General features: G+C 32.7%; 1 protein-coding gene across 2 annotated transcripts; it reads right to left on the reverse strand.

Moving 5' to 3' along the window:
• Positions 1-1,024: 1,024 nt before the first annotated feature.
• LOC139504065 (holocytochrome c-type synthase-like) lies at positions 1,025-16,965 on the reverse strand. 2 transcript variants are annotated; one of them, XM_071294126.1, is made up of 6 exons: positions 16,793-16,965; positions 13,842-14,038; positions 12,876-13,023; positions 12,306-12,426; positions 1,942-2,025; positions 1,025-1,376 (listed from the first exon to the last, which is right to left on the reverse strand). In XM_071294126.1, the coding sequence occupies exons 2-6, from the start codon at positions 14,034-14,036 to the stop codon at positions 1,097-1,099; spliced, it is 828 nt and encodes a 275-aa protein (XP_071150227.1). In that variant the 5' UTR covers positions 14,037-14,038; positions 16,793-16,965; the 3' UTR covers positions 1,025-1,096. The 2 variants fall into 2 exon arrangements, with proteins under 2 accessions (XP_071150227.1, XP_071150235.1); XM_071294134.1 differs by lacking the exon at positions 16,793-16,965 and adding an exon at positions 14,763-15,125.
• Between the last annotated feature and the right edge of the window lie 2,147 nt (positions 16,966-19,112).

Consider the following 19,112-nt stretch of genomic DNA (forward strand, 5'->3'; position numbering starts at 1 on the left):
TAAAATGAGTCCTAAGTCCTTGCCGTTTTGGGCTTCTCTCTCCTTTATATCTTCTCAAGCAAGATGACCCCGTGAATTTAAAAGATCGATCTATATGACAGGAAATGGACCTCCGTCATGATTCTTTATATAACGAGTCAGACATGGATTATAGCTCTATGGGTGCTCTGTGAATATCCCGATTGATCTCGAGCCGCGTTTCCATTCCTTTTCAATATACAATTCCTTGACCCCAATAAACAATTTTGAGATTAGGAGAATCTTTACTACAAGACTACCATACGTACTTCTTTTCATAGATTGCAAATATGAGTTGGTAGATCTAATGTAATTTGCCAATTTTATAGATAATGAAATTGAGAATGGAAATGGGGAATGTGTCAAAGAAACAACAACCCGACCATAGAACAGAGTTCAACAGACTACAGTAGAAGGCCAACCATAGGTCTTCAATACAGCGAGAAATTCCTGCAACCCGAAGCGTCCTTCAGCTGGTCCCTAAACAAATCACGAAATATATATGCTAGTCAGTCAGTAATAATGAAAGTCATACTAATGATGATCTCTCAAACTGTATCAGAGGTGTCCTATTCTGTGACAGAAAAACCACGGTAACCCGTCAGCGTGGAGGACAAATGCTCATCCGTGCCTGAAAATTCTTCTAATATTTTTTTTTTTTTTTTGAAAGAGGGGGTGCGACCGCACCCGACGCACCTCCCCTTCCGACGGCCTTGATCATTTTCATTGTTCATTGGTAAATGTAAAATATCATTGTTATGTCCTTCTGTTATACTTGGATTGTCTGGCATGGTTCATCTGACCTTGACCTGATTTGTATGGTTTATTGGTGAATGTTCATGGGACAAACAATTTCTACAGGTTATTATGTGTAAGAATATAAAGTACATGTGATTTGTAAACAGGTTGTTGATGAGTAATGAAACCTGATACAGAATTTTAGGAAGTTCAAAACTGTGTTAAAGATCTACTTTGAAGATAAAGACGTAAAATGCAAAATAAGATACAATATTATGTACAATTTATTTACAATATGAACAACCACACTGAAACATAAATATCACAGTTTAAATTATCATTATGTCGACTCCTTTGTTTGACTGGTAGCTTCCTGATTAATACTGGTCTCTGAATCACCACCAAAAAGTTTGTATTTAAGATCCATTCTCCAGCGAATACCTGCTACTTTCATTCTGTCATAGAACGCTCCAAATGAATCCAAGGCAGGACGAACATCGAGTAATGTAAACTGATAGTTTTCTTGTACTTTTCCACCATCGTAATAATCAATTATATATCTCACATCTTTACCACATCTATCTACTATCCAATCATGGCGGTCAAATGGCAGATCGTATCTATAATTATAAATTTATTCCATTCAACAATTGCATTTAGTGAACTTTCTACTCCTAGCAAGTAGAATGTGTGAAGTATAAGTTATATATGGTCCCAAATTGAACTTAAACCGTTAAGTATATTTTTCATAGCAGAGGCAGTAATATTTCTGACTTCTGATTTTGTAAGGTTTACCATCCCAACTAATAATTTCAATTATAACTCAAATGAAACACTAACATTTTTTCTTGCATTTTTAAAAATCTTTTTTATGAGCTGCTTTATAAATACAAGGTATTGAAATCTCATTTTCTCAAGTAAACCTCCTTTCTAGAGCAAGTGTTGATTTTCAATAACTCTCAAATGATGAGATTGGTCCAGAAGCTTTTAAACTAGAACAAATTGCTAATATTTAGTAAATGTCCAGTGCCTTATGTCTGTAATAAGCCTCTTAATATTAGAGTTATAGAGTAATTTTCAGTAACTTACAATTGTTGAAATTGCTCTGAAATAAGGACTAATGAATTGAAAGACTATTTGTAAACATAGTACGGTTTTCATTGTAAATCATATATATAATCTTACCCTAGCCAGTTCCTAATTCTAGCTCTAGGTGAATACTCTGTCGCTTTTCCACCAAACTTTTTTAATTTTGGTTCCGAACATTGACTGAAATAAAGATCAGAAATAAACGTTTTAATTTCATTTATTCCCTGGATGATCACATTGTATGATACCATTATTAGGTAAAAGTTTTAGACAATGGATATAAGATTGGAAGTTAAGAGTTATATAAACATGAATAAGCTTAGGTTTGATGATATTATTTGAATTGGAAGTCTTAAAGATATCTTTGTATCTTTGAAGACATTGAGTCCAAGCTGCAGGTTTGAAATTTTTTGAAAGAAAAAAAATAAATTGTTTGTTATAACTTTGGACAGTAGTGTAGAATTAGTCAAGCAAAATTTTGACTCATAGAAATTCGACTGAAGTAAATTAATATAAATAACTGTTTCAACATCAAGAATTCAGCTAGTTTTGACAGATGCTAAATTTCCAGTCAGCAGAGTTCTAGATAACAAAAGTAGCCTACAGTTCTTATACCTTTATAATATAAGCCTGTTTATGGTATACAACTATTATCTTAAACTTGAGACAGATATAAGTTTATCATGTGTGGCTGTTTGTCTTTTTAAAGTAATTTCTATAATATAAGATGGCTATTATTATAATTTGTACTGTTTTGTTGCTGTTTCACTGTTAGATGTTACCCAGCTTCTTATTCATAATATTATACCTCAGCTGATTTTAATGACACACATCTTTTAAAACTGGCAATAAATGTTATAATCTACCTCTTTGATGCATGTATTCTTTTCAAGTTCAAACCTTATAAATCGTGTTTTTTTTTATATACAAAACAATCATCAGAACACAGTTACCCCCGGTACTTTGTTTTTTTTCCAAATAGCACTGATTTAAAGCTTGATTTACTTCTTTCACTTAGGAGATAACTGTATTGTATTTTAAGCTCCGACGGCATCAATTGGGGATTTGATGGTCGCAAATTAAGTTTACTGGCGACGCGTAAGCGAAGACAGTAAACGGGTATTTGCGACCATCAAATCCCAATTGATGCCGTCGGAGCTTAAAATACAATATTGTTATCTTCATTCTAATGAAACTGACAGAAAACAACGTTAAAACATGTTTTAAAATCTGTCATATGCCGTCTGCGCTTGCGCGTACGTCCCATAGCATCAATTGTCAATTGATGCCATGTAAATAAGTGACGTTATCCAATCAAAATGAACGTTACAAACGTTGTTGCATTAGAATTACTCTTACTTGACCTGGTACCAGAAAATCTTACCATATAGGAGGAGGAAAAATTATATTCTCTGGAATTAAAAGTTGCTTATTTATAAATGAACTATTAGAGCTTATCATACAGGAGGGTTGTTTGTTTATTATTGTCGATGTGATAGTATTCTTTAGATGGCTATTTTTGTTAAGTTGTACTGTTTGGTTTCTGTTTCACTGATGTTGACCACATAGCTCATTGATTATTATACGACCGCAAAATTTGAAAAAATTTTCTTCGTATATTGCTATCAAGTTGGCGCCGTCGTCGTCCGAATACTTTTAGTTTTCGAACTCTAACTTTAGTAAAAGTGAATGGAAATATATGAAATTTTAACACAAGGTTTATGACCACAAAAGGAAGGTTGGTATTAATTTTGGGAGTTTTGGTCCCAACATTTTAGGAATTAGGGGCCAAAAAGGGCCCAAATAAGCATTTTCTTGGTTTTCGCACAATAACTTTAGTTTAAGTGAATAGAAATCTATGAAATTTTGATACAAGGTTTATGACCACAAAAGGAAGGTTGGGATTGATTTTGGGAGTTTTGGTTCCAACAGTTTAGGAATTAAGGGCCAAAAAAGGGCCCAAATAAGCATTATTCTTGGTTTTCGCACAATAACTTTAGTATAAGTAAATAGAAATCAATGAAATTTTAACACAAGGTTTATGACCACAAAAGGAAGGTTGGGATTGATTTTGGGAGTTTTGGTTCCAACAGTTTAGGAATTAAGGGCCAAAAAAGGGCCCAAATAAGCATTATTCTTGGTTTTTGCACCATAATTTTAGTATAAGTAAATAGAAATCTATGAAATTTAAACACAAGGTTTATGACCATAAAAGGAAGGTTGGGTTTGATTTTGGGAGTTTTGGTCCTAACAGTTTAGGAATAAGGGGCCCAAAGGGTCCAAAATTGAACTTTGTGTGATTTCATCAAAAATTGAATAATTGGGCTTTTTTGATATGCCGAATCTAACTATGTATGTAGATTCTTAATTTTTGGTCCGGTTTTCAAATTGGTCTACATTAAGGTCCAAAGGGTCCAAAAACTTAGTTTGATTTTAACAAAAATTGAATCCTTGGGGTTCTTTGATATGCTGAATTTAAAAATGTACTTAGATTTTTAATTATTGGCCTAGTTTTCAAGTTGGTCCAAATGGGGGTCCAAAATTAAACTTTGTTTGATTTCATCAAAAATTGAATAAATGGGTTCTTTGATATGCCAAATCTAACTGTGTATGTAGATTCTTAATTTTTGGTCCAGTTTTCAAATTGGTCTACATTAAGTCCAAAGGGTCCAAAATTAAACTAAGTTTGATTTTAACAAAAATTAAATTCTTGGGCTTATTTGATATGCTTTATCTAAATATGTACTTTGATTTTTGATTATGGGCCCAGTTTTCAAGTTGGTCCAAATCAGGATTCCATATCAAGTATTGTGCAATAGCAAGAAATTTTCAATTGCACAGTATTGCACAATAGCAAGAAATATCTAATTGCACAATATTGTGCAATAGCAATTAATTCTCAATTGGAGTTATCTTTCTTTGTATAGAATAGCAGTTGATAATATATGTTGGAAATTTGCCAGACATGACTATGATGTCATTTTCTATTTTTATTTGCCAATAACTTTATGTAAATAACTTCATTGGAAATTTGCCAATATAAAATGTTGCTGATGAAGCTTTTTTTCCTTATCTTATCTAAAATGTTTTTAGATAATGTATGTTGGACATTTGCCAGACATGACTATGATGTCATTTTCTATTTTTATTTGCCAATAACTTTATGTAAATAACTTCATTGGAAATTTGCCAATATAAAATGTTGCTGATGAAGTTTTTTTTTATTGTTTAATACAATAAACAATGTATATTCAGTTTTACCACCAACCAATCTTTACCATTCAGTGATAACAAGCACTTTATTTTACATTTTAATATTTTATGATGTATTTAAAAGAGTAGTTATTGTTGCAAACTCCATTAGAAATTTGAATTGATATCAGTTTTGGAAAAAGGGAAACGGGGATGTGAAAAAAGGGGGGGGGGGGTTTAAATTTTTCTCATTTCAGATTTCATAAATAAAAAGAAAATTTCTTCAAACATTTTTTTGAGAGGATTAATATTCAACAGCATAGTGAATTGCTCAAAGGCAAAAAAAATCTTTTAAGTTCATTAGACCACATTCATTCTGTGTCAGAAACCTATGCTGTGTCAACTATTTAATTTTAGATTTAAAAAGTTTGAAGAAGAAATCTTTAATTGATTTGTAAAATCTTGACATTTGTTTTGTGTAAAAAAAACCCATGTAATGTCAAAAATTTGATCACAATCCAAATTCAGAGCTGTATCACGCTTGAATGTTTTGTCCATACTTGCCCCAACTGTTCAGGGTTCGACCTCTGCGGTCGTATAAAGCTGCGCCCTGCGGAGCACCTGGTTTATAATACTTTACCATCTTGTTTCTGTCTCACTGATGTTGACCACATAGCTCATTGATTATTTATAATACTTTACCATCTTGTTTCTGTCTCACTGATGTTGACCACATAGCTCATTGATTATTTATAATACTTTACCATCTTGTTTCTGTCTCACTGATGTTGACCACACAGCTCATTGATTATTTATAATACTTTACCATCTTGTTTCTGTCTCACTGATGTTGACCACATAGCTCATTGATTATTTATAATACTTTACCATCTTGTTTCTGTCTCACTGATGTTGACCACATAGCTCATTGATTATTTATAATACTTTACCATCTTGTTTCTGTCTCACTGATGTTGACCACACAGCTCATTGATTATTTATAATACTTTACCATCTTGTTTCTGTCTCACTGATGTTGACCACATAGCTCATTGATTATTTATAATACTTTACCATCTTGTTTCTGTCTCACTGATGTTGACCACACAGCTCATTGATTATTTATAATACTTTACCATCTTGTTTCTGTCTCACTGATGTTGACCACACAGCTCATTGATTATTTATAATACTTTACCATCTTGTTTCTGTCTCACTGATGTTGACCACATAGCTCATTGATTATTTATAATACTTTACCATCTTGTTTCTGTCTCACTGATGTTGACCACATAGCTCATTGATTATTTATAATACTTTACCATCTTGTTTCTGTCTCACTGATGTTGACCACATAGCTCATTGATTATTTATAATACTTTACCATCTTGTTTCTGTCTCACTGATGTTGACCACATAGCTCATTGATTATTTATAATACTTTACCATCTTGTTTCTGTCTCACTGATGTTGACCACATAGCTCATTGATTATTTATAATACTTTACCATCTTGTTTCTGTCTCACTGATGTTGACCACACAGCTCATTGATTATTTATAATACTTTACCATCTTGTTTCTGTCTCACTGATGTTGACCACATAGCTCATTGATTATTTATAATACTTTACCATCTTGTTTCTGTCTCACTGATGTTGACCACATAGCTCATTGATTATTTATAATACTTTACCATCTTGTTTCTGTCTCACTGATGTTGACCACATAGCTCATTGATTATTTATAATACTTTACCATCTTGTTTCTGTCTCACTGATGTTGACCACACAGCTCATTGATTATTTATAATACTTTACCATCTTGTTTCTGTCTCACTGATGTTGACCACACAGCTCATTGATTATTTATAATACTTTACCATCTTGTTTCTGTCTCACTGATGTTGACCACATAGCTCATTGATTATTTATAATACTTTACCATCTTGTTTCTGTCTCACTGATGTTGACCACATAGCTCATTGATTATTTATAATACTTTACCATCTTGTTTCTGTCTCACTGATGTTGACCACATAGCTCATTGATTATTTATAATACTTTACCATCTTGTTTCTGTCTCACTGATGTTGACCACACAGCTCATTGATTATTTATAATACTTTACCATCTTGTTTCTGTCTCACTGATGTTGACCACACAGCTCATTGATTATTTATAATACTTTACCATCTTGTTTCTGTCTCACTGATGTTGACCACATAGCTCATTGATTATTTATAATACTTTACCATCTTGTTTCTGTCTCACTGATGTTGACCACATAGCTCATTGATTATTTATAATACTTTACCATCTTGTTTCTGTCTCACTGATGTTGACCACATAGCTCATTGATTATTTATAATACTTTACCATCTTGTTTCTGTCTCACTGATGTTGACCACACAGCTCATTGATTATTTATAATACTTTACCATCTTGTTTCTGTCTCACTGATGTTGACCACACAGCTCATTGATTATTTATAATACTTTACCATCTTGTTTCTGTCTCACTGATGTTGACCACACAGCTCATTGATTATTTATAATACTTTACCATCTTGTTTCTGTCTCACTGATGTTGACCACATAGCTCATTGATTATTTATAATACTTTACCATCTTGTTTCTGTCTCACTGATGTTGACCACATAGCTCATTGATTATTTATAATACTTTACCATCTTGTTTCTGTCTCACTGATGTTGACCACATAGCTCATTGATTATTTATAATACTTTACCATCTTGTTTCTGTCTCACTGATGTTGACCACATAGCTCATTGATTATTTATAATACTTTACCATCTTGTTTCTGTCTCACTGATGTTGACCACATAGCTCATTGATTATTTATAATACTTTACCATCTTGTTTCTGTCTCACTGATGTTGACCACACAGCTCATTGATTATTTATAATACTTTACCATCTTGTTTCTGTCTCACTGATGTTGACCACATAGCTCATTGATTATTTATAATACTTTACCATCTTGTTTCTGTCTCACTGATGTTGACCACATAGCTCATTGATTATTTATAATACTTTACCATCTTGTTTCTGTCTCACTGATGTTGACCACATAGCTCATTGATTATTTATAATACTTTACCATCTTGTTTCTGTCTCACTGATGTTGACCACATAGCTCATTGATTATTTATAATACTTTACCATCTTGTTTCTGTCTCACTGATGTTGACCACATAGCTCATTGATTATTTATAATACTTTACCATCTTGTTTCTGTCTCACTGATGTTGACCACACAGCTCATTGATTATTTATAATACTTTACCATCTTGTTTCTGTCTCACTGATGTTGACCACATAGCTCATTGATTATTTATAATACTTTACCATCTTGTTTCTGTCTCACTGATGTTGACCACATAGCTCATTGATTATTTATAATACTTTACCATCTTGTTTCTGTCTCACTGATGTTGACCACATAGCTCATTGATTATTTATAATACTTTACCATCTTGTTTCTGTCTCACTGATGTTGACCACACAGCTCATTGATTATTTATAATACTTTACCATCTTGTTTCTGTCTCACTGATGTTGACCACACAGCTCATTGATTATTTATAATACTTTACCATCTTGTTTCTGTCTCACTGATGTTGACCACATAGCTCATTGATTATTTATAATACTTTACCATCTTGTTTCTGTCTCACTGATGTTGACCACATAGCTCATTGATTATTTATAATACTTTACCATCTTGTTTCTGTCTCACTGATGTTGACCACACAGCTCATTGATTATTTATAATACTTTACCATCTTGTTTCTGTCTCACTGATGTTGACCACATAGCTCATTGATTATTTATAATACTTTACCATCTTGTTTCTGTCTCACTGATGTTGACCACATAGCTCATTGATTATTTATAATACTTTACCATCTTGTTTCTGTCTCACTGATGTTGACCACATAGCTCATTGATTATTTATAATACTTTACCATCTTGTTTCTGTCTCACTGATGTTGACCACATAGCTCATTGATTATTTATAATACTTTACCATCTTGTTTCTGTCTCACTGATGTTGACCACATAGCTCATTGATTATTTATAATACTTTACCATCTTGTTTCTGTCTCACTGATGTTGACCACATAGCTCATTGATTATTTATAATACTTTACCATCTTGTTTCTGTCTCACTGATGTTGACCACATAGCTCATTGATTATTTATAATACTTTACCATCTTGTTTCTGTCTCACTGATGTTGACCACACAGCTCATTGATTATTTATAATACTTTACCATCTTGTTTCTGTCTCACTGATGTTGACCACATAGCTCATTGATTATTTATAATACTTTACCATCTTGTTTCTGTCTCACTGATGTTGACCACATAGCTCATTGATTATTTATAATACTTTACCATCTTGTTTCTGTCTCACTGATGTTGACCACATAGCTCATTGATTATTTATAATACTTTACCATCTTGTTTCTGTCTCACTGATGTTGACCACACAGCTCATTGATTATTTATAATACTTTACCATCTTGTTTCTGTCTCACTGATGTTGACCACACAGCTCATTGATTATTTATAATACTTTACCATCTTGTTTCTGTCTCACTGATGTTGACCACATAGCTCATTGATTATTTATAATACTTTACCATCTTGTTTCTGTCTCACTGATGTTGACCACATAGCTCATTGATTATTTATAATACTTTACCATCTTGTTTCTGTCTCACTGATGTTGACCACATAGCTCATTGATTATTTATAATACTTTACCATCTTGTTTCTGTCTCACTGATGTTGACCACATAGCTCATTGATTATTTATAATACTTTACCATCTTGTTTCTGTCTCACTGATGTTGACCACATAGCTCATTGATTATTTATAATACTTTACCATCTTGTTTCTGTCTCACTGATGTTGACCACACAGCTCATTGATTATTTATAATACTTTACCATCTTGTTTCTGTCTCACTGATGTTGACCACACAGCTCATTGATTATTTATAATACTTTACCATCTTGTTTCTGTCTCACTGATGTTGACCACATAGCTCATTGATTATTTATAATACTTTACCATCTTGTTTCTGTCTCACTGATGTTGACCACATAGCTCATTGATTATTTATAATACTTTACCATCTTGTTTCTGTCTCACTGATGTTGACCACATAGCTCATTGATTATTTATAATACTTTACCATCTTGTTTCTGTCTCACTGATGTTGACCACATAGCTCATTGATTATTTATAATACTTTACCATCTTGTTTCTGTCTCACTGATGTTGACCACACAGCTCATTGATTATTTATAATACTTTACCATCTTGTTTCTGTCTCACTGATGTTGACCACACAGCTCATTGATTATTTATAATACTTTACCATCTTGTTTCTGTCTCACTGATGTTGACCACATAGCTCATTGATTATTTATAATACTTTACCATCTTGTTTCTGTCTCACTGATGTTGACCACACAGCTCATTGATTATTTATAATACTTTACCATCTTGTTTCTGTCTCACTGATGTTGACCACATAGCTCATTGATTATTTATAATACTTTACCATCTTGTTTCTGTCTCACTGATGTTGACCACATAGCTCATTGATTATTTATAATACTTTACCATCTTGTTTCTGTCTCACTGATGTTGACCACATAGCTCATTGATTATTTATAATACTTTACCATCTTGTTTCTGTCTCACTGATGTTGACCACATAGCTCATTGATTATTTATAATACTTTACCATCTTGTTTCTGTCTCACTGATGTTGACCACATAGCTCATTGATTATTTATAATACTTTACCATCTTGTTTCTGTCTCACTGATGTTGACCACATAGCTCATTGATTATTTATAATACTTTACCATCTTGTTTCTGTCTCACTGATGTTGACCACATAGCTCATTGATTATTTATAATACTTTACCATCTTGTTTCTGTCTCACTGATGTTGACCACACAGCTCATTGATTATTTATAATACTTTACCATCTTGTTTCTGTCTCACTGATGTTGACCACATAGCTCATTGATTATTTATAATACTTTACCATCTTGTTTCTGTCTCACTGATGTTGACCACATAGCTCATTGATTATTTATAATACTTTACCATCTTGTTTCTGTCTCACTGATGTTGACCACATAGCTCATTGATTATTTATAATACTTTACCATCTTGTTTCTGTCTCACTGATGTTGACCACATAGCTCATTGATTATTTATAATACTTTACCATCTTGTTTCTGTCTCACTGATGTTGACCACATAGCTCATTGATTATTTATAATACTTTACCATCTTGTTTCTGTCTCACTGATGTTGACCACATAGCTCATTGATTATTTATAATACTTTACCATCTTGTTTCTGTCTCACTGATGTTGACCACATAGCTCATTGATTATTTATAATACTTTACCATCTTGTTTCTGTCTCACTGATGTTGACCACATAGCTCATTGATTATTTATAATACTTTACCATCTTGTTTCTGTCTCACTGATGTTGACCACATAGCTCATTGATTATTTATAATACTTTACCATCTTGTTTCTGTCTCACTGATGTTGACCACATAGCTCATTGATTATTTATAATACTTTACCATCTTGTTTCTGTCTCACTGATGTTGACCACATAGCTCATTGATTATTTATAATACTTTACCATCTTGTTTCTGTCTCACTGATGTTGACCACATAGCTCATTGATTATTTATAATACTTTACCATCTTGTTTCTGTCTCACTGATGTTGACCACATAGCTCATTGATTATTTATAATACTTTACCATCTTGTTTCTGTCTCACTGATGTTGACCACACAGCTCATTGATTATTTATAATACTTTACCATCTTGTTTCTGTCTCACTGATGTTGACCACATAGCTCATTGATTATTTATAATACTTTACCATCTTGTTTCTGTCTCACTGATGTTGACCACATAGCTCATTGATTATTTATAATACTTTACCATCTTGTTTCTGTCTCACTGATGTTGACCACATAGCTCATTGATTATTTATAATACTTTACCATCTTGTTTCTGTCTCACTGATGTTGACCACATAGCTCATTGATTATTTATAATACTTTACCATCTTGTTTCTGTCTCAATGATGTTGACCACATAGCTCATTGATTATTTATAATACTTTACCATCTTTTAGGATAAACAGCTTTCATAAAAAACGTGTAAAGAATGTAATATGTTACCTTGCATGTAATGCCTCCCATTTCAACACTTCCAGCCACGCCTGTTCATTGTTGGCGTTGTGTATTTGTATAATGTGATTCATGTCTTCTGCTGCTACATCTTCTTCCTTCCATCGCCAACCTGCAATATTAAGTCTTTAAAATGATAACATGTACAACAGATTTAACCCAAACACATTTTGTGCCTGTACCGACTCAGACTAACTAGACTATGTGTTGTTTGACTTGAATTGCCAGGAGTTGAGTGTTCATCAGTTATGTGATCTGATTGTACTATTCAATTTGTTTTTGTAATATCTGTTACACTATTAATGAATCACATGCAAACTTTTCCTCTGTTCACATCTGTGACCATTCCATTTTAAGAAAGGCATTCTAGAACATTTGCTGTGACGGATACACCTCAATTTCATCTAATCACATTTCGTACCTAACCCTTTCTAAGAACATTTGCTGTGAAGGATAAAACCATTTCTCACCTATTTAGATCTCTTACCTTTCCTAAGCATGGCATTCCAGAACATTTGCTGTGAAGGATAAACCCAATTCTCATCTATTTAGATCTCTTACCTTTCCTAAGCATGGCATTCCAGAACATTTGCTGTGAAGGATAAACCCAATTCTCGTCTGTTCCCGCTTTTGGTATATTTGATATTATTCTGTTTGTAGCTAAAGGAAATGGCTGATCTGGTGATGGTCTCTGGTTTGGTGGTGGCATCTGCAATTATTTTAGGACAGATCTTAGTTCATGACAAACGTTTACACTTCATTTCAGACATTATCTTCTTTTTTAAAATCATTCCCTTAATCTAAAATTTTCTGTTTAATGCGCATATTTGACATGACAGTTCAATTGTTCAATGACATTACTTAAACAGAATGACCTCGAGACACTCAATCATAAAAGGAGTATGACTTGGGAGTATGATTGGAACAGTCCAAAAAAGTCATGATTTTGACGATCAGCTAACATACTATATTATATTCATATTTAACAATGTACATGTTACAATACAAATGCCACATTACTTATGTATGTGCCTATCCCAAGTCAGGAGCATGTAATTCAGTGGTTGTCGTTTGTTTATGTGTTACATATTTGTTTTTCGTTCATTTTTTTTTATATAAATAAGGCTGTTAGTTTTCTCGTTTGAATTGTTTTATATTGTCATATCGTGGCCTTTTATAGCTGACTGTGCGATATGGGCTTTGCTCATTGTTGAAGGCCGTAGGGTGAACTATAGTTGTTAATGTCTGTGTCATTTTGGTCTCTTATGGACAGTTGTCTCATTGGCAATCATACCACATCTTCTTTTTATAAATATCAATGTTATTAAATCAGAAGTTAATAATAAAACAGATCAATACAGGATTTTTTCCACAATCATCCCTCGAACCATATCAGACCTTCTGATTTCACCAGGGCCTAATAACTGGGTAAATATTGAAAAAGTTATTTAATACAAATCAATCTGTATCTTTACACACAAAAAAAAGAATTTGGTCTCTCCATATCAGAACTATAGTTTTTATTACCATATTCAATGGATCAATATCATTTTGTGATTCTTTGTGCATAGGACATTCGCTAGGGTAAGACTTTGTCTCCTCCTGGTGCATAGGACATTCACTAGGGTAAGACTGTTTCTGCTCCTGGTGCATAGGACATTCGCTAGGGTATGCATTCATGTTTTTACCTGGATCCATTGGACTGCAATTAGCTGCTCCCATTACTGAAAAAAAAAAACAATAAAAAAGCTATAAATGTATGCTTGACACGTGAAAACAGATAAAAGACAATTAAAAAAATTTTGAGAGCATGCTCACACACACCTATGCCATGCTCCACATTTTTATCTTGGCAAACCAAATCTCATCGGATTCCTTAGTTCAAAGACTCATAATTCTTTAAACTGTCATCTGATAAAAATGTCTTGTGGAAATGCACATATACGATATTGAGAATTTATAATCAATAACATTATATGACATGCAGATGATGTGACATATCTAAGCATGGATCTTTGATCTGATATATTTGTAACACTAAGTAAGTTTTAAACCTTGACCAGAGGCATAATTTAAAAAAAACAACATGTATCTTCCAACATCAGTATTGTGAGCAAATACAGTTGCATTATGTTAGTGTGCTAAAAATGTACATGGCAATTTTTGAATTCTTTCATTTTTGAATACCGGGTATATGTACTTTGTCTATAAAGTGTCTACATGCCATTTTGTTTTTCTTTGTTGACACAGTAGTTTGTTTTATAGTGATTGCAAAACATTTAATAAATTTTATCATTGGTACAAGGACATCTTTCGTAAATATAAATCAACACCAGACATCTTATACCTTCATAGTTGGTGGCCAAGGTAAATTATGCTATAAACTGTTAGGAGTTATTGAAAATTTGACCAACTCTTGAAGTTACAACACAAATAATGCATACTTACAGTGTCGATACTTCTTTAATTTTAATGTGATGTGCAATAATCAAGTAATTTTGTATTAATAACTAAATGTTGAGAGATTCACAACTGGCTTGAATAATCAATACACTTTTTAAAATTATCTCTATTCCCTCTTGACCAGAGAATCTGTTCGCTTGGACTTTTGATGTCATACAACAATCACTTTTTCATTGTAGTAACAGATATTTTCTTTTCTGATTTCAAAAATTTTAAGAGAACTTTTGTGATGTCCATTACAGTGGAGTCCCCTGTGTATGTGCGGCCGGTGATACTGTGCATTAGCTGATTTCGTCATATCAACAAAGTAACACAAAAAAAATCGTTCTTGTTTTTGTTTTAGCCTACCTAAGGGATTAAAAAGAATAAAATTGATAAGTTCAAGAGTTAAATAATAACTGCAATCCTGTGATTTACAATATTTGGTCAATTTCCATCAAAATAATTACATCATCAGATAAAATCTGTTTTAATTATAGTCGCTGTCAGCTGAAATTCGTAGCGGTTATCGGTAAAAATAATCTAAACTATCAATCGCGTTCACTCGAGATATAGTTTTTCACATTCCATTCATAAATCGCAAAAAGAAAAACCACTACTGACCTACCTTTTAAGTGATCGCACTGTAATAATCCTGACCTTCACTTTTCATAGACGATTTTGAATGGTGGAATCAGCCATTGTTTTTACCGGAAGTGTTTCTGTGGAGTTCAATTTCATAAAATTTGCATAAAGCGCGGGAAACCTTATCACATCAATGAAAGGAACATTTCAGGAAACTGCGTACAGTGACGAATGCCATATGTAAACAAATGATCCTCATAGAAACGAAGATGGCGGAATTACAATGGAAAATATTCTGGAAAATGTGAAGGTCAGGATTATTACAGTGTGATCACTTAAAAGGTAGGTCAGCAGTGGTTTTTCTTTTTGCGATTTATGAATGGAATGTGAAAAACTATATCTCGAGTGAACGCGATTGATAGTTTAGATTATTTTTACCGATAACCGCTACGAATTTCAGCTGACGGCGACTATAAGTCAAATTTTTATCAGATTGAAAGAATTTTAGCTCTGATCTTTGGCAGTGTGATTGGTTCCAATTCAGCTATATTTCGGAGTAGAAAATCTTTCCTTTATTCCAAATAAGCTATTTTTGGAATGCATGCACGAAATCACCGGACATTGGAGGAACTCCCAGAACTTGGGTTTCCCTAATTTTGGACACACATTACACAAAGTCTTGAGGGTTAAACCATACAAACAGAAGATTTTATGAAATAAAAGTATGTTATGAATGTGCTCACACAATATTATCCATTTATTGGTTTTATCAGGTGAATGAAGTAAAGTCATAAGTCTGAGGTGCGCGGATACACCGGACTGTACTGTAATGGCAGACAAATAGCCATAAGATGTATACACTTTATCGCTAATCCCGGCTGACCCGGCCGCTTCAACTTTTGACGCATACAACAATCACTTTTCCATTGTGGCGTCAGATGTTTTGTTTTATGACGTCAATATTTTACGGGAAACTGCGTGATATCCAGCAATGGCGGACAAATAGCGATAAAGTGTATTAGTACCTATATTTAGACTGGGAACAGTATATATATGTTCCTGATTTATATAACCCCAAAATAGTTCAAAACAAGCTCTTTACATATATTTTTCTCCTGAAATCGGTATTTTTGAGTTGAATGGGAACCACATACATTCAAACTTTGAATTGGTTCCCTACCTAACACTACCTAGGTCTAGGAGAAGAAAGTGACAAAAGTCAAAATATCAATCAGTTTTGACCCTGACAAGGTTGTGCGAGAAACAAACACATACTACTTATAATTAATTTCTTCGTCAAAGGGAACATATAAATAATACTATAACGTACTGTGTCACATGTAACACCTGCCTTTTATTACAAAATATGACGACTTGGCATCATGTGTTATGTCCTTGAAAAAAAAACTGCAGAAATATGCCTTGAAATTTTGAAAGATACTTTAACTCACCAATAATTTATAGTTCTATGAAGGCTTCTATTCTATAGCCGGTTGTCTGATGACTACCTAATCTTCTTAAGCGAGTTTGTCGTTTACATAAGCAGAATATTCACGGTAAAATATCATTCTTACGAAACATGCTTATTTTTACGAAGAGTTACTGGCCCTTTTTCAAACTGTGCAATGCTAAAACCTGGACGTACATATTTAGATATTTAATTTCAAATATTATTTATTATGATAAAAAAAAAAAACAATGTATCAATCATTATCAATCAGTTAACAGTTAAATATTAATTTCCGTGCGGTGAACACTTAATTCTATACAAAACTTTTATATAAAACATTGAATATTTACGCTGGTTAAATCGGCCTGAAACGAACTCGGCCTATCACAAACTCGGACTAAAACAAACTTGGTCTATGCTGTGAAGATTGTTTTGTTTCATTTTTTTTCGATTTTTTTTTTTTTTTTTTTTTTTTGTACATAGCATCTTTATACACGAATTTTACATAACATCTTTAGAGTGGGGTGATCATTTTCGCCATATCTTTCCATGTTTTCTTCAGTTTATGTTTAGGTCTTTATGTTTTTGAAGTTTACAGATATTTCTATATGAAGATGACTTCAAGTGCAAAATATCCTTAGCTTGAAAACGTGTTTGTTTTTAGTAAAATCATCTGAAAAGTTGGATTAAAGGGTGTATGAAATTTCCTATTTTTTGTCAACGGGGGACACATATTCGCCGTTTTTACATATCTATTTAAAACCAAATAACTGCAGCTTTAAACAATGTTTATCAAATAAATTTCATTATAGACGAATAGCAGACATTTGAAAGGTGTAAAAAACTGAAATTTAGGGCAATCAGTCAAAGAATTACTAAGGAATGCTTCTTTGAAATCGTTTTTTTTTTTTTTTTCATTCAGGAAATTACCTGAAAATCGTTGTCCATTTTTCGGTCCTTTGCCGTAAGTGCCGAAATTTGGTCTCATTTTCAAAAATAATCATATTTGTTATAAAAATATAATTTAACGGCATATTTCTTCCATTTCAACCATCCTTTGAAGTTTTTACACCTCAAAATCATAAAACGGCGAAATGTGTCCACGGCGAATATGAGCGCCCCACTCTATATCAAACCAAAATCATATATAAGTGTTTTAATACAAGTGTCCCTGTTTCCCAAACTTGCTACTTATTCGATTATACGTGTACTATCAGATAAATATTTATACGTTTATATATGTCTCTGTCGTCTGGTACCAAAAAGGAGTAGGTTCAGTAAGACCCCTTTTTGGCCCCAAAATATAGCAGTTTTGGAAAATTGTGAAAATGTAATCTGTAAGCTATATTTTGGAAAGTAAACTGCTTCTGCTACATAAATATGAGCTGTTTTTTGACAAAACAATGCACAAATATCGCGTTCTAGCATCATTAAGTCATGCTAAATTACTGAAATCTTCAAAATTTTAGCATTTTGGTTAATTTTTAGACGGTTTCCGTCTAAAATGAAAGTGGCCGAATTCGTGTTCATTCATAATATTGAAATGTAAGTTGTATTTGATGATAATACAAAACATATGTAAAGGTTGAGGATGAACACGGATGCGGCCACTTTCATTTTTGACAAAAACCATCTGAAAAGTGACGTTTTTCGGCATATTTGATAGATTTTTCGTATTTAAGCCTAATGACAGGTAAAATTATGCTCGCATTTGGGTGATTAAAAAGGGGCTAACAGTGTACGTGCCAGTTGATAGTTTAAATTAAGGTAATTAGAAAGGTCGCAGTGTCACCAATACACTCGGTAATAATGATAAATAATTCAAAAAGGACACAAAAATAAGAGAAAATAAAATGAAAGTCAAATAAGTCAACTTTCCATTGTCAACTGAAATTTGTTTGACTTTTGTTTTTATATCTAGTTAGTTGGGAGAGGACGTCTCTAATGTTGTTATAACTTGTGTCCAATCCCTTTTGCTACTTATGCAAATAAAATATGTTTAAACTAAGTTAACGTAACTTATTAATATACATTATTCGGCGTTTTTCATTTTCGCCGATTTATTGTGTGTCTATTCTTTTCTCTTCATTGTAATCATATAATTAATTGTATTCAAATCATTGTAATCATTTGTACCAAAAAAAGTAAAATCACAAAAATACTGAACTCCGATGAAAATTCAAAACGGAAAGTCCCTAATCTGCATCTGCATCTACATTCTACGTTGATCTGTCAAACTTGACCAATACTCAACGCTTCCGGTCGGTGGGCGCAAGAAAAAGAGTAATTTTGTAAGATAACCAAAGAATATACAAGCAACT

This window comes from Mytilus edulis, chromosome 1 (genome assembly GCF_963676685.1).
Source record: "Mytilus edulis chromosome 1, xbMytEdul2.2, whole genome shotgun sequence".
NCBI classification, from domain to species: domain Eukaryota; kingdom Metazoa; phylum Mollusca; class Bivalvia; order Mytilida; family Mytilidae; genus Mytilus; species Mytilus edulis.

Excerpts from the sequence above, each read along its gene's own strand:
- LOC139504065 (XM_071294126.1), bottom strand. The coding sequence starts at position 14,036 with ATGGGAGCAGCTAATTGCAGTCCAATGGATCCAGGTAAAAACATGAAT. Across the intron at positions 12,427-12,875 it reads GAATGCCATGCTTAGGAAAG|GTTGGCGATGGAAGGAAGAA; the intron begins GTAAGAGATCTA and ends TTAATATTGCAG. Across the intron at positions 2,026-12,305 it reads TGGGAGGCATTACATGCAAG|TCAATGTTCGGAACCAAAAT; the intron begins GTAACATATTAC and ends TCTTTATTTCAG.